The following is a 16,787-nucleotide window of genomic DNA, read 5'->3' on the forward strand; positions in this document are numbered from 1 at the left end:
CATGCGTAATTACATTATACAGTTAGACAACCACCAACTGCTGATCATGAACTACTGACCAATCACGAACGGCATATCCCAGCCACCACCAAACAACAGCCACATCGTGCACAGGAGGCGCGGCGTGGTCTTTAGTTCGCATCGTCAACGACTTGGCGAAATTGTAAGTCATCAATTAAATTACAGTTTATAGATTTTAAAGTCGTAATAAATACGTAAAGAGTATACAACTAAAATGTCGCTGCTGTCATCTTCTTACCGGGTCTCTCTTGTGGCCTAGCCTGGGCCTACATACAGGATTAGACTAGCCAAGGTAGGTAGGCAAGCCTAGTACTATCGGTAGGCCTAGTAGCATACTCTGCTATAGGCAAGGCCGTCTAGCTTTGAATCGAATAAATGTCCTGAACCAAGTATACTGCTTGGTGGTTGGTGTGTTGGACCCACCTGTACCTCATGATGATCTGACTGGCGGCATAAAAAGTGTCTGAGGCCTAACCAGACCTCTGCCTAAAAATTAATATAAATTGTTGGACTTATTTGTATTAACTATTATTGTGTTATAAATTTGTTTTGTTTTACTTGTACAATAATAGACAATAGGTAGAGAAAATTGCGGGTATAGCAATGAACGTCATCAGCTGATGAATCTATTTTAATTATTTTTAAATATTCATTATCGTTGAGTTGTGTGTACGACGTAGAAACGGGGAATGCCTGCGTGATGAAACGATTTAATTGAAATATTGAATCAAAACATCAGTCATCATTAACACGTTGTTTTCGATTGAAAAACAAATTGTTCTGGTTGAAGTGAGACTTAATTTAAATCAAAGTAAAATATAAAAACACGTTACAAATAATAATATGTGATAATATCGTATTTATTTACTGTATGGAATGTAATTACAGGTTGTCACGTGTTGTGTAAAGAAAGGGACAATAAACGAACAGTTCCATGGCACGTGACGGAAGATATTTGTAGATAATTATTGATTTTTTGTTAAAGTGGCCTATACTTTCTGAATGATGGATGATACTATATGCCTATATAGCCTAATCCCAACTTGGTCCTCCTGTCTGTCTGTCATTTCAATCCATTGTCTTTGGGCACAATTATGTTAACCGTGCGTTATAATAATGACGTGTGTTTCTTAGTCACACAAGATCAGGTCTCCACAGTGTCACCTGACCGTAACTCTAAACGTCATCATAAACGTTCCTTTAATTAAAACAATGCATTAAAATGAGTTTTTATTACTTCCCTCTGCGTTTGACTGATAAATATACAAATACAGTACCCGCATCCATTAACATTGTAGATTATAGGACGGTATTATGTCATGGCATTTACATTTACAGGTACGTCGTGTTTCACACGCGATCTTCTGTAACCTTCTTTTTGCAGATGATTGGTGGAGTATGAATTCAATGGAAAAATCCATTAAAAAAATAACTATTATTAGTGGTATCCGATTGTAATAAAAGTATTGAAAAATGACATTACGTAACCATTTGTGTGGGGCCGTCACCAAGTGTGACCACTCCATTTGGTATGACAGGAACATCAGCCGCATGTCCGAGATTAGTGTACAAACATTCAGCCACTATAATGACATTGCCTACTGGGCTTCACCTCTCTTAAAGATCCTTTTACATACGACACCGTCCTTATTCATAGTCTGAACTAGCTCATCGTTGATAATCTCCCTGGTGACTGTCGGGTTATCTGTACCACTAACTGGTTCCACTATCAGTTTACCGTCTTCTATCCGTGGCTTCATTTCGAAACTGTTTCCGGTCATCTTATTCGCTCCTTTGAATGGTTCTCCGATTTTAAATTTAGTTTCGTTGGTATCTCTTGGTGTCTTGGTAGAAATCACAAAATCATCACCGGATTGTTTTATTGTTACAGTGATATTTTTCGCAAAACCATTAATGATTTTTCTTTTCATCCAGTTCACTCCCATCTTAGACAAAAATTCATCAAAGTTTTCGTCTCTGTCCAGCTTCCAGACTCCGTTTAGGTCAACCGTTGCCATAATGGTTTCACACACACCTTGTAGAGGTATAAAAAAACGACGTGTACACACGTACGACTAGATCGTTTGAAATATTTGTCAGAGCTTAGCCTACACAGTCGCACGACTCTTTCTTGTCTGCCTTTATACCGGTAAATCACTTCGCATATGTATTTAGTCTGATTATGGCTAGATTTTTTGAATGGTACTTATTATAATGTAATCAATGAAGTGTAAAGACGACCTTTCTCATACATTCAGGGATTGCCTTCAAAGTATAGGTATTATTATTCATTTCAGTAACGATTAATTTGTTGCGCGCGTACAAAAGACGTTTTAATTTCAACAAAATTTGAACGCGCGCGTCAAATCAGCCTAGAACAATTGATCAAATTAATCTAATTGGTGTGGAAATAATGGTCTCGTAAAAAGTATATAGGTGTAACACCTCAAATTTTAGATTTTTGCATAATGAGTCTGTCTTCTATGAATCCCGCTACGAATGCAGGAATTCCAATTAATAAACAGCAGGCGAACTTAATAATAATGCTGCAGTGTACATTTTGTGTGGGAGGTGGGGTGGATGGGGGGTCGAAAAGGTGGTCAATGATTAATAGGACGCGCTTGTAAGCGGCAACTGTTGTTTTTTTACATTTTTTCTAAGCCAAAATTGCAAAAAAAAGAAGACCCCTAAGAAGAAGATTCGAGGTGTCCTGGGATTGGTCATGCATTTATGTGTAGAAGTTCATCTATTGTCTGCAACTCTATTGAAAAATATATGTACAAGTTCACCCTTTATATACTAAAATACCTCCAAAACCGTGTCAGACATTCCATTTCCTGCTCATTTGTTCATTATGGACAAAACAAATGACAGAACTCTATTTCGGTTCGGTGCGTATCAAGATGACAAAAAAAACACAAAGTCATGTCACTGGGACTTAAAATCACCTTTAATTCAGTCCCCGGATGAGCATAACTTTTGACAAATCATCCGATAGATGCATATATCCTCTGGACCAATCCGATGACTGAAGACACAGCTCAGACAAGCCTAAAGTAAAGAGGAACCGCGGGCTTGGAAGGCTATACAGTACAGTACTATAGTTATGTTATTTCATTCAACTTGTAGGTCTTTTAAATATCACAGGGGTTTTTATTTATGATGATATCTAAAAAAAACCTCCTCCCTCATAACCACACCAACGACGATGAGAAACCTTCGTGAATATATTATTCATTAAAATAATTGATACAAAATGTGACGACTTTCTGCCAACGCGTTTGGGTCAACGCGTGAAGGATAAATAACAACGTTGTTGGTTCGCCCTTGATTGCACAGCTGTGAAGTAATTTTTAATCAAACAGCACACACACCTCTAGCCTAAGTAGGCCTAGCCTAGACAGGAATTGATCGAGAATACAAGTAAAGAAAATATAGTTTTAACTAAGCTTAAAACTATGTCTGCAGAAGAGCATTTAGATAACCTAGAACACTACAATTTTGATCCACCCAGCCGGGGAAGTGGAGCAGGAGGAAAAGGACTTTCGAAGAAGGAGAAGGCCGATAAACAACACCAACATGAACATTTGTCCAACAAGGAGGCTAGGATAGTTGAAGATCAGATCGTGAATTCAGAACAAAAACAAAAGAATAAGGCTATCAAACAAAACAGCAAATAGTGGATGACTTGCATAAAGTTTTCAATGGTGTGTTTGATAATTGATTGATTGATAATATTAATAATTGTATTAATAATTACTAACCCGATACTGATGATGTGTTTTTATCATACCTAAACTCAATCAAAACGAGAGTAACTTAGTTGTAATGTTATTGTATAGGTTAGGCACACATTGATTATTTTAATAATAATTGATATGTACAGTATACTACCGCTCACTAAAATGAGAAGTAATTATTAGTACCTGTTTGTTGGTTGGATCTTTTTATTTCATTTTCTAAAACTTGAATGCACAAAGACTTACAATGTACCTTTAAAAACATTATTTCTTACTATTACTAGTATTTATTTTCAGGTTGGCTAACATTCTGGAAAAGGACAATGGTATGGATAACAAGGAATTGATCAATGGAATAAAACAAGTTCATGTCTCCCAACAAACAGCAACTTGCCACTGGGAACAATTTTAAAGTCAATTTTATATGACTTACTAAAAGCTATGTTTTAAATTGGAAGTACTATAAACCAATATAATTATACTCCTTGTGTAGTTATTTTTGTTAATACCATGCCCATTAACCTAAAATACAATACATGTTGATTTAATGTTAATTAGTTTCATTATTAGGAATATTTAATTAATAATTAATAATACAATCTCTTTTTGAATTTAGAAACAACAGTAAACACAATTTGGTGCAATTCTGTCTAGATTACAGCAGTTTCATGCTCATATAATGTCTTCATTTAGAAATTTATAATTAAATTTATGATATATTGTTTTGGTGGATTTATAAAAGATGGAGCTTCATATATACACACTTTATTAATATCAGATTTATGGAAACGGTACACTGTCGTAACTTTGTAATGTTCTTTATAAATATACTCAGTAGTGATAGCACTTAGCACTGTATTCACTGGTAAAGCAATTAAAAAATATTGTGTGGATTATAAGTATATATCTTTTTTCAGACAATTAAAATATGTTCAGTACTTAACCAAAATGGAAGTACATAGTGTAGTTATTTTCAGCTCTGTCTACACTATCAAATTTTATGTGATGTGCCCATATGTGGACAGGGTGATGTTATATCACTCCCATATTTAAGCATATCACTACCATATTTGGGCATATCAATACCATATTTGGGCATATCACTACCATATTTGGGCATATCACTACCATATTTGGGCACGTCCCACTTTTTTTGTCAAACTAGTTTGATAGTAGTAGACTGAGCTTTAGGTTTTATTTTCTGTAGCAGAATATATAAATCGTCTATTTATTACAAATCGTGATGGAATGCAATAACTAATATAAGTACTTAATCATAAATAAGTACTTACTAAATATCATGCAGGAAAACCATGTCGGAGAGGTTTTCTAGTAAGTATATTATTCAATGAATATTCTTTGGTATATTTCATAAAAACAGAAGGCTGTACATTTTTCATACAGCAAATTATACTTCACAAACAGGTACATTACAGCAATGAATCGTTTGGATATTTAAACGCAATTTATTTCGACAAAATTATTTTATTAAAATATGATGCAATATTTTAGCTGCAGACCAGCCACGTCATACAACAACAAACATGCGAGTCCAGTGAAGAGAGAAATCACACAGCAACTATAAATATACCATTACGTCATGCATCCAGGGAAGTCCCAAATGTGGTAGCGCCCTCTCTAAGTAAACAAAGATGGCTGCCCACAGTAGCAGCGCTGTTCTTCCCAAGGCTCCAAATCTTGACAAACTTTTTGAGGTTGACAGTTATTTAAGACCATTTCAAAAAGAAATTCTTCGCCGGTGAAGTATTAATCTATTATTTATTGCTAATTTAACCTATGATTATGAATCTCTATTATATGACAGCCGCCTAGCCTTCTAGCTAGGCCTACTAGCTAGGCTAGTTGGGGAACAGACGATCGGGACCACGGACGATCGGGCCCAGAAAACGTGGTCCCGATCGTCTTCAGCGTTGGGCCCGATCGTCATACCAGTTGGGCCCGATCGTCCAGTGTTTTCAGAACCACGTTGGGCCCGATCGTCTTACCAGTTGGTCCCGATCGTCTTAGCGTTGGGCCCAATAGTCTTTTGTGTTATATAAAATTATCATTTTTCATTCCTAGTGCTCAGTGTCAACGTGCTTTTCTTGCATACTTAAGATTTTAATTTAAAAGTTATAAATTATATTTTTTCTGATTTTATCATAATTTTCCCCTATTTTCCCACAACTTGTTTTAAGAATTTCTTACCAATACTCTCGATTTATGAATAAATGTGATTGATTTTGATTGTTATTATTGTGTTGTTTGTATCTCGTTTTTTATTTTCCCCGAGAATGTTTTGGGCCCGATCGTCTGGGCCCGATCGTCCGTGGTCCCGATCGTCTGATAACCGGCTAGTTAGTTTGGTTATCAGACGATCGGGCCCACTTTAAGACAATCGGGCCCAAATCGTGAGACGATCGGGCCCATCAAGGTGAAAGACGATCACTGAACCAGAGACGATCGGACCCAGACGATCGGGCCCAATGAATAAGATGATCCGGCCCAAAACATTCTCGGAAAATTTTTAAAAATAATTATTTGATTTAAAGTAAGAAAAATATGAAACTAGATTTGAACTCGTTACGTTCACCCAATGCATCGTAACATGCACATGTTATTTATTTATTTATTATGCTTAGTTAGTCTACAATAGGCTGCACTACAACGATTGTAACGAACAGCTGGAATAGATCAAAATCGTTCAATAAGTGTTAACAGTTGACGGTGTTAGCATTGTAAACGGTTTAGTTGACGGTTATTTTTTATTTTACACCACTCACGTTTATTCAATTGTTTGAAAATGATGACCTTTTCAAATTAAAAAAAAAGTTCATATTCATAAGTCTAAAGAGGAATTGTTTTAGTAATAGAAGATTGAAAATTGGAAGAAAGTTGATAACGTTTATGCGGTATGCGCTCTATTAATTGTGACAAACTGTGTCGAAAGAGATAAAAATCCAATTTTTAAAATTTAGATGGCCATATGATGACGTTATAACTTATTTATGATCTAAATTTCACATGAATTCATATCTACAACTCATTTCGCTTTATAATAAGTTAAAAAAATAGGGGGTCACCAGCCATCCTAATACGATTGGGACCAACTGGTAAGACGATGGGACCCAACGTGGTATTTAAAATACTGGACGATCGGGACCAACTGGTAAGACGATCGAGACCAACTGGTAAGACGATCGGGCCCAACACATAAGACGATCAGGATTGCAAAATGTGGGCCCGATTGAGGTATGTCCGTGGTCCCGATCAACTGTTCCCCGTTAGTTTATGTGAGACCATAGAGATATTATGTTCATAATATCTCTATGGTGAGACGATGTTACTGTTGGTTATGTAGTTTTGTAACACTACTAGGCCCTATGCTTTAATTAAATTAATGGAGAAGGTGTGTGGGTATGGGCCTCCGCCTTTTTATTACAGTCTAGTATGTTGGCCCTTTCTGATTAGAGTTTAGAATTTATGTCATGATAATAGTAATATTATTATAGATATGGTTGTTTCAAAAAGTTGCTAGAAGATATTGAACGAGATCAAGGTGGCTTAGATGAATTCTCAAGAAGTTACGACCATTTTGGATTACATGTGACAGACGATGGAGGTATCGTATGCAGAGAGTGGGTACCAGCTGCAGAGGCAGTGTACCTAAAGGGAGAATACAGTAAGTGCAATTATTGTTGCTGGTAAAAAGTTTTTATTTTGGTCAAAAACCTACTATAGATCTTTTTTGAGAATCAAACTCACCTCTTTATTCTGGACTTTACCTTTCTTTTTATATAGATAACTGGGAGCTTTCACCGGAATTCAAAAATGTTGGATTTGGAAAGTGGGAGCTTGTGATTCCTCCTGGAGAAAATGGTGTTCCTATACCTCACAATAGTGCTTATAAGGTAATATACAGTCAATATTGCAGATATATGAGTGGGCTCTACAGAATGGGGATGCCCTAAGATCCAGGGATGCCCTAAGATCCAGGGATGCACTAGAATCCAGGGATGCCTTAGAAATCCAGGGATGCCCTAAAATCCAGGGATGCACTGGAATCCAGAGATGCACTAGAATCCAGGGATGCCTTAGAAATCCAGGGATGCCCTAAAATCCAGGGATGCACTAGAATCCAGGGATGTCCTATAATCCATTCACTTATTATTTTACTTGAAGTTTCAGCTTAATTTTTATCTCTCCCTACCCACAGTTCTTTTCGATTCACTTGAGCTTACTAATGTATTTTTTTTAGCTTGTAATCAAATTAAAAGATGGCCAGTACATAGATAGGATATGTCCTTGGGCCAAGTATGTTGTGCAGAATAAAGAAAACAATCTTTTTGAACCATATTTTTGGAATCCAGAGGCAAGTAAGCGGTACCAAATGCAGCACAAAAAACCAAAGACACCATCCAGCTTAAGAATTTACGAAGCCCACGTTGGAATATCATCTTGGGAAGGAAAAGTATCAAGTTATGAGCATTTCACGCACAACGTTCTTCCACGCATAAAGAAGCAAGGTAATGAAATGAATATTAAAATAAAGCTCTGTCTACACTACACTACACATCAAAATTTGTGACACACTTTTTTTGTCAAACTAGTTTGATAGTGTAGACAGAGCTTAAGCCTGTTTTTATGGGTTTTATGTCATATCATATAAAAAATGTATAGATTGCAATCATGAATATTGCATTTTTCAAAATAGATTTGATGGAAAACTTGATCTTTGGGGGAGGGGGGGCGGACTTGCTTTTACAGGATATTCATCTCCTGAAGGTTAAAGATCTAAATTTTTTTTTCGTTTGTATTTTCTACATTTTGGCAACAAGAAGGTGTTCACACTCTTCTTTCTTTCAGGGTATAACTGTGTTCAATTGATGGCAGTCATGGAGCATGCTTACTATGCTAGCTTTGGCTATCAAGTCACCAGCTTTTTTGCACCATCAAGGTAAGTCATAGCTCCAAAGTCAATTCCACCCAAGAGGTAAACTCTCTCTACACTATCAAACTAGTTTGACAAAAAAGTGTGATGTGCCCAAATATGCTAGTGATATGCACAAATACAGTATAGTAGTGATATGACATCATCGTGTCCATATATGGACTCATCACATTCTTTTTGTCACATGTTTGATAGTGTAGACAAGGCTTTATACAATTTACAAAACCTGGAACAATATTTATTGCATTGTCAGGGAATATTTTCCATGACTGAAAAAGCCCTTGTCCAAAAAATACTAATCCACAGTTGAATGAGAAGGAATCTATACATTTAAATTTCTTCTTCTTTATGTTTACAGTCGATGTGGAAGTCCTGAAGACTTAAAGAAGCTGATTGATACAGCTCACCATCTTGGACTGGTTGTTTTCCTCGATGTCGTCCACAGTCACTCTGCTAAAAATGTGCTGGATGGTTTGAATCAGTTTGATGGCACAGATTCTTGCTTCTTCCATTCTGGTCATAGAGGTGTTCATGAATTATGGGACAGTAGACTTTTCGACTATAAGAAGTAAGTACTATTGTATAAAAATTGTGTTTAATGTATTATGCAATCCGAGAAACTTCTGGTTGATGGCCGAAGTTGTATTTTGAATTTTGTATGACGGAAATAACAAATATTTTCTTTTAGTTGGGAAGTATTGCGGTTTTTATTATCAAACTTACGTTGGTGGATGGAGGAGTTCAAATTTGATGGTTATAGATTTGATGGTGTAACTTCAATGCTTTACCACCATCATGGTATAGGTAAGACTTTAACATTTAGCATTAATATTATTATTTTAAACTTAACATGCTGGCCTTCAAATCAATTCAATTCATCAATCATTTATTTCATCAAAGGCCATACAAATAATACAGAGCATAAAATGAGGACCAACCTAAAAGTAAACTTGTCTCAGTTGGCCCTTTAACATGGTTACAAAAAATAATAAGAAGAAGTGGCAGATCTTTTTTTCTTGCATACATGCACCCTCCTTTTGTGAAAGTAATTTTTGTGGATTGCATTGTGAGACATTTTTTTATCTGCAGCTTTACCTACAGGTTATAATTGTCAAATTACAACTTGTGATTATATTCTGTAATATATTATGTGTCTTTTTTCTTGTAGCATCCAGCTTTGGTGGTGGATATGAGGAATACTTTGGCCTTGGTACTGACACAGAGGCACTAGTCTACCTAATCTTAGCCAATCACATGCTGCATACGTTCTACCCAGAATGCATCACTATTGCAGAGGTGAGTTTTTCATGTTATGTTCACCTATCATGTGAAATTATAAGTTACTTTGTTTGTGGTAAAGAGGTGCTCTGCTATGTCTATGTGAACATGCCCACAAAATACATCTGTTTATCATATTAGTTATTTATTAAGTTATTTATGATGTTAAATTTAAGTTTTCTAAATTTTAGGATGTTTCAGGAATGCCAGCCTTGTGTCGACCTGTGCTAGAGGGCGGTAATGGGTTTGATTATCGTTTAGCCATGAGTATACCAGACCAGTGGATAAAGGTACAGCAGAAATAATTACTTTAAGAATACCACATTTTTAAAAGATTTGCTACAAACAACAACCAAAGTGCTATTAGTAGTATTAAAAGTTGACACTACTAAGTTTTTATGATACTATGTTTCGTTATTAAGCTTCTGAAAGAAGTAAAAGATGAAGATTGGAATGTTGGAAACATTGTCTGGACCCTAATTAATCGCAGACACGGTGAGAAAAGTATTGCTTACGCTGAGAGCCATGATCAGGCTTTAGTAGGTGACAAGACTCTAGCCTTTTGGCTTATGGATAAAGAAATGTACACAAATATGTCAAAGATGTCTGAGTTGACCCATGTCATCGATCGTGGGATGGCGCTTCACAAGATAGTAAGATTACTTACACATGCACTTGGAGGAGAAGGATGGCTTAATTTTATAGGTAAAAACGGTTTTATTTTGTTAGTTAAATGTTTCTTTTTTTCCCATTATGTTTTCTTGTATATTATTACATATTATCTCTAGAATGGGGAGAGATTATGTGGTCAATCAGGTGTGTTTGTGTGTGTGTGTTTCTATATTTGTTAGTTGGCAGGATTAATACTCTAAAAGTTATTTCCCGATTTTCATAAGATTTTAAAGGATGGTTTTATACTGTAGTTGTATGTGTATACATCATTTAATTTTCATATGCCTATGCGGAGGTTTGCGCTCTCGGAGTGCCCTTCTAGTTTTTATTTTGTAAAGCGACTTAAAACTACAAAAAATGCTCTTTTTGTGTAAGGTCCATACTGCTTTTTGGCTAAATAAATGTGAACTTTAATTGAATATTATGCTCTACAATATTTTTAATAAAAGACTTAAAATAATCACATTTAGGTAACGAGTTCGGACATCCAGAGTGGTTAGACTTCCCAAGACCAGGCAACGGCAACAGCTTCCACTATGCCAGACGTCAGTGGAATGTGGTTGATGATTCTAATCTTCGGTATGGGTACTTAAACGAGTTTGATGCCGCTATGAATAAATTAGAAGAGCAATTCCATTGGTTGAACAGTCCACAGGTAGTAAATTTATTCAATCAATAATAAATATACTTCCATTTAGGAGCAAACTTCATAGTTGAAGGTTACTGCTCCACTGGCTATAGCTGCATACATTGTGTGGTGCATATTAAACATCGGAAAAATACTTAATTCTTTCTTATTTAGTTGAGTGATTCTCTTTTTCAGGCTTACATAAGCTGCAAGCATGAGGATGACAAGATAATAGGCTTTGAGAGAGCGAATCTTCTTTTTATCTTTAATTTTCACCCTAATAAAAGTTTTGCAGATTATCGGATTGGTGTGCACAAACCTGGAAAGTATCCTTTACTGAAAATTAGAGTTTGTCTGATATTTATCTATTTATTATTAAGTTGTTTACCAACACTATCAGACACAACTACAATATAACATTTTCTTGTTAACACCTAGGAAACATACAAGAGACAATACATATTATTAAGAGGATACCCCCATTCAGAAGACACCCCTTATTCAGAGAACCCCCCCCCCCCCCCCCCCCCCACCCATTCAGAGGACACCCCCATTCAGTGGACACCCCAATTCAGTGGACACCCCCATTCAGAGGACATCCCCATTCAGTGGACACCCCCCCCCCCCCCACACCATTCAGAAGACCCCTCCCCATTTACAGGACACCCCTATTAATAAGAACTTGCAAACATACAAGGGGAAATACATTATTAAGAGGACACCTCCTTATATGGGGAACTTTGTTGGATTCCAAAGGTGTCCCCTTAATAGTGTTCTATTGTATACCCACAGTTTAGTTTAATTGTATTAAGTTGTTACTTAACAATGTGTTCCAGATACAAGATAGTACTTGACTCAGATTCTGCTGCATTTGGTGGTCATGGCCTTATCAATCATTCTACGGATTTCTTTACTCAAGACTTCAAATGGCATGATTGTCCACATTCCATTCAGGTAGTGGGCACTGTAGCCTGGTGATTCTTTTTATATTCCCAATTTCCTGGTTCTTGTCAGTGGTGGATCCAGGATTTTGAAATAGGGTGGGAGGTGCGACTCAGGGCCTAAAAGGAGTCAAATGAAGTGCTGAACTTTTTGATGTCCTATCTTTTGCATTACAATTTGTGACATTTTTAATTCGCCCCTGCTTGAAACAAAAATTTGGGCTTTTTTGGGTTTTCCAAAAACAATTTTTTTTAATGAACAGTGGCGTAATTCATTCATTCATTTTTATCTTGTTAATAAATACTATTTTTTTTTTTATTGTAGGTGTATGTTCCGTGCCGTGTTGCCTTAATTCTAGCCCAAGAAGAGCAGTGAGAAAAAAAACAAAACACAGACAAAATAAATAAAATTAGATTATTATAAATAGAAGATTTTTCATTTTGCATCATGAAATATAGATTGAGCATTTTATCTACACCTTTAGTATTACAGTAGTATAACTTATTTCAATATTTTTCTTTTCAATGCTCAACTGCATTGTTGAATAAAAGATTGGTACTGGTAGGCCTACTGTTTCAAATGTGCATATTCATAATTATGAATATTATAATTAGGTTTATTAAATGTTACCTACAATTGATGAAAAAATAACAAAATTGCAATATGGTATAAACAGCCAATTCATAAATCTCAGAATGAACACATCATATTATGTGCTATATTTTATTTCTAGAGAAGAATTTTAACTTGTGTAAATAAAATATAAATATATAATCCATTGGCAGTAGTTGTGCAATTTTTCGTGGCCTTAAAATAAAATAATAATAAAATCTTCATAATGTTAATTAATCTCACAACCACCCCACCACTTTACTTCGTTTTTTCATGCACATGCTAAAAAATAACCATCTACGCGCATGGCCAGTCCCCATACCGTACCACGTGGTTGGTTGATATCATCAAAGAATATATATCACAAGAATGAGTAATCCGCGATTTTCCCTGTAACAGTAATATTGTCCATGTGGTAGGGCGCCGCCATAAGTGTGGATGTATCTGGGATGTATACAACTTTTTGTGAAGGTTTCACTAATCAAAAGCTGGACCACCGGAGTATTTTCCGATGATAAAAATTTTATCAACTACATGCCAACATCATGTTAAATACTGTTAAGACAGTGGAACCGTAATCACGTAGCCATAACATCGGCAGGGGTTCGAGGCTCACGCACTCCATGGTTCTGGTGGTAGAACGAGTCTTCTCGGATAAGGACTATAAACCGTAGGTCCAGTGTACATGTTATGCGCGATCTGAACGATTTGCACAATTTGAAATTGCGCAAAAAAATCCTTGCGCAATTTGAATTGAAACATGTGTTTCAAATTGCGCAAGCAACGTATTAAATTGCGCAAGTAATCTGCAAATTGCGCAAGGTTTTTCGACAGATTGTGAAATCATGCACACCCATATTTTTATAGTAATTTCTAAGAATGATTCAAAATTAAAGATAAATATCGCATTTCCTTATTTTAGTAGTGCAAATATTGTTATAAGTTAGCATACCGTCGAAGAACCGACGAAGGAAAACGAAGCGGTGGTGTTCCACCAGGCGGGCGCGGCGCGGGCGGCCGGCTATACTACTCTAGCCTAGCTAGGGTCTGGACTATAGTACTGACTAGGTTACATGGCCTAGCTTAAACTAATATTAAAAACTTAATTTTTACATTTATTTTGATTTATTTCAAGTTACAGTGATAATATTATTTAATTGTAATAATAAATGTTATGTATTTATTATACACATGTTATCTTCGCATTTATTATGTTTTATTTTGAGTTATTTAGTTTCCAATAAATTATTATAATACCGATTGTCTGGTAGAATTTTGTTGCGCAATTTGAAAATTTACAGTTCGTTTTCAAATTGCGCAAAGGTGTCATATTGCGCAAGAACTATCTTGCGCAATTTACAAATTGTGCAGCGCAATTTAAAATTGCGCAAAGATTTTCTTGCGCAATTTGAAATTGCGCAAGTTGATTGCGCAATTTGAAATTGCGCAAAAAAATCCTTGCGCAATTTTGAATTGCGCAAGAATTCTTTGCGCAATTTCAAATTGCGCAAGGATTTTTTTGCGCAATTTCAAATTGCGCAAATCGTTCAAATCGCGCATAACATACACAACTTGCTCGTGTGCACTTTAAAGAACCTAGTACATCTTTCGAGACGAGTAGGGGGGTACCCCGGTGTAGTAGTACATCACAGCCACTGATCACCAACTGGGCCCTCTGGGAGATCAGACGTCTTTGACTGAAGAGGTCACCCAGTATAAAGATAAAACAAACAAACAAATTTGGATATTTAATTGTTCGTTTTATGCAATTTATTTAGTAAAAACTGCCGTATAAACAGTTTGCTTTATCAACCGGGCGCTACGATAGCGTGACCGGGCGTGTTGGTGTACGTTTACGCGTTTTCACGAAGGATAGTTTAATAGTATTCCTATATTTAACTTGTTTCTGGTAAAACAAATAAATGTTAATGACATTTAATATTTTCTCCTATTAATAACATGTGTTTTATACTAATTTATATCATAAAAACAATACTTAATTTACCGGGCGTAGAGTAGTACACGGCAATGGTAAAGAATAGGCCGTGCTGAGTAATATTCGTTGATTTTTAGTGTTGCTGTGTTAGGCCTTTTTTGTGAACTAACTTAGCATGTTAGTAAATAATTGTCTGTAAAAGTGAATAAACACTAGTTTGTTAATAAATATGTATTATAAAATAGTTTACAATTGCAAAAACTATCATCATAATTCTATTTAATGTGACATGTATCATGTCTATTAAATCAAGTCTTATTTAGTATGTATACATCCGCCCTTATGAGGGCGGGCATCACTCACTGGAGCTCTCTGTTACAAATTTCTCATGCAAAAATCGCGGAATACTCATTCTTGTGATATATATTCTTTGATATATCATCAAAGAATATATATCACAAGAATGAGTATTCCGCGATTTTTGCATGAGAAATTTGTAACAGAGAGCTCCAGAGAGTGATGCCCGCCCTCATAAGGGCGGATGTATACATACTAAATAAGACTTGATTTAATAGACATGATACATGTCGCATTAAATAGAATTATGATGATAGTTTTTGCAATTGTAAACTATTTTATAATACATATTTATTAACAAACTAGTGTACATTCACTTTTACAGACAATTATTCACTAACATGCTAAGTTAGTTCACAAAAAAGGCCTAACACAGCAATACCAAAAATCAATGAATCGTTACTCAGCACGGCCTATTCTTTACCATTGCCGTGTACTACTCTACGCCCGGTAAATTAAGTATTGTTTTTATGATATAAATTAGTATAAAATACATGTTATTAATAGGACAAAATGTTAAATGTTATTAACATTTATTTGTTTTACCAGAAACAAGTTAAATATAGGAATATTATTAAACAATCCTTCGTGAAAACGCGTAAACACCAACACGACCGGTCACGCTATCGTAGCGCCCGGTTGATAAAGCAAACTGTTTATACGGCAGTTTTTACTAAATAAATTGCATAAAACGAACAATTAAATATCCAAATAGTATTTAACATGATGTTGGCATGTAGTTGATAACATTTTTTATCATGAAAATACTACCGGTGGTCTAGCCTTTGATTATTGAAACCGTCACAAAAAGTTGTATACATCCCAGATACATCCACACTTATGGCGGCGCCCTACCACATGGACAATATTACTGTTACAGGGAAAATCGCGGAATACTCATTCTTGTGATATATATTCTTTGATATCATGCAGAAAGTTTTGTTGATTGAAATTCGCGGTGCCTTTTTTATTTTTCAAACGTGCGGCATAAGACGTGGCTATAAAAACAACCTGTAAAGAATTAACCAGGAATGAAAAGAAGAAGGTAATTTATGAGCAAGAAAGTAAATTAAGTACACCTACTATAAAGTTTAGTATAATTCATTACGTTAGGCCTAGATCTAGCCTAGGGCTGGCTAGGCCTAGAGGCTAGGCTCAATCAAAATCCAGACAGGCCAGGCCTAGATACTGATAGTAGCCTAGCTAGACTGGCCTAGTCTAAGGCCTAGACTTTTTAATAAAGGTAGGCTAGGCCTAGTAGTAAGATGCCTAGGTAACATTCCTATCTCGGACTAATCATGATGTGTGGTGGCTAATCGGCTATTTATCAGTATTTGAACGACCCATCTAGACTAAACTAGTACAGTAGTAGGTCCCTATGGCATAGTAGTGCCTAGCCTAGTTTAAGTTAGTAGTACAATTAATAAATTAAATAGAAATCTTATGGTATTTTAGTTTTTTAACTGATTTGATTGAATTTTTACTCAAAATCATCAGTCCTAAAATCCACCCAAGGTACAGCATGGAAATAAGTGCCCGAAGTCCGCCGCGGATTATGTGACTGTGAGTGGCCGAGCGGTTAAGACATTGGAACCGTAATTACGTAGCCATAACATCGGCAGGGGTTCGAGACTCACTCACTCCATGGTT

General features: G+C 35.8%; 2 protein-coding genes across 2 annotated transcripts; one reads left to right on the top strand and one right to left on the bottom strand.

Annotated features, from left to right (window-relative positions):
• Nucleotides 1–69: 69 nt before the first annotated feature.
• On the top strand, nt 70–14,002 carry LOC140053858 (1,4-alpha-glucan-branching enzyme-like). Its single transcript, XM_072098579.1, has 15 exons — nt 70–163; nt 5,274–5,520; nt 7,274–7,443; nt 7,563–7,672; nt 8,020–8,287; nt 8,628–8,718; nt 9,071–9,280; nt 9,401–9,516; nt 9,881–10,008; nt 10,182–10,280; nt 10,413–10,695; nt 11,133–11,317; nt 11,486–11,616; nt 12,127–12,244; nt 12,557–14,002. Exons 2-15 carry the CDS (start codon nt 5,414–5,416, stop codon nt 12,605–12,607), a joined length of 2,067 nt encoding a protein of 688 aa, XP_071954680.1. The 5' UTR covers nt 70–163; nt 5,274–5,413; the 3' UTR covers nt 12,608–14,002.
• On the bottom strand, nt 861–2,187 carry LOC140054309 (fatty acid-binding protein, intestinal-like). The gene has a single exon (XM_072099246.1). It carries the CDS (start codon nt 2,037–2,039, stop codon nt 1,620–1,622), a length of 420 nt encoding a protein of 139 aa, XP_071955347.1. The 5' UTR covers nt 2,040–2,187; the 3' UTR covers nt 861–1,619.
• Nucleotides 14,003–16,787: the final 2,785 nt, after the last annotated feature.

This window comes from Antedon mediterranea, chromosome 7, assembly GCF_964355755.1.
Source record: "Antedon mediterranea chromosome 7, ecAntMedi1.1, whole genome shotgun sequence".
Taxonomy (NCBI): Eukaryota; Metazoa; Echinodermata; class Crinoidea; order Comatulida; family Antedonidae; genus Antedon; species Antedon mediterranea.

Excerpts from the sequence above, each read along its gene's own strand:
- LOC140054309 (XM_072099246.1), bottom strand. The coding sequence starts at position 2,039 with ATGGCAACGGTTGACCTAAACGGAGTCTGGAAGCTGGACAGAGACGAA.
- LOC140053858 (XM_072098579.1), top strand. The coding sequence starts at position 5,414 with ATGGCTGCCCACAGTAGCAGCGCTGTTCTTCCCAAGGCTCCAAATCTT. Across the intron at positions 7,673-8,019 it reads CTCACAATAGTGCTTATAAG|CTTGTAATCAAATTAAAAGA; the intron begins GTAATATACAGT and ends TATTTTTTTTAG. Across the intron at positions 12,245-12,556 it reads ATTGTCCACATTCCATTCAG|GTGTATGTTCCGTGCCGTGT; the intron begins GTAGTGGGCACT and ends TTTTTATTGTAG.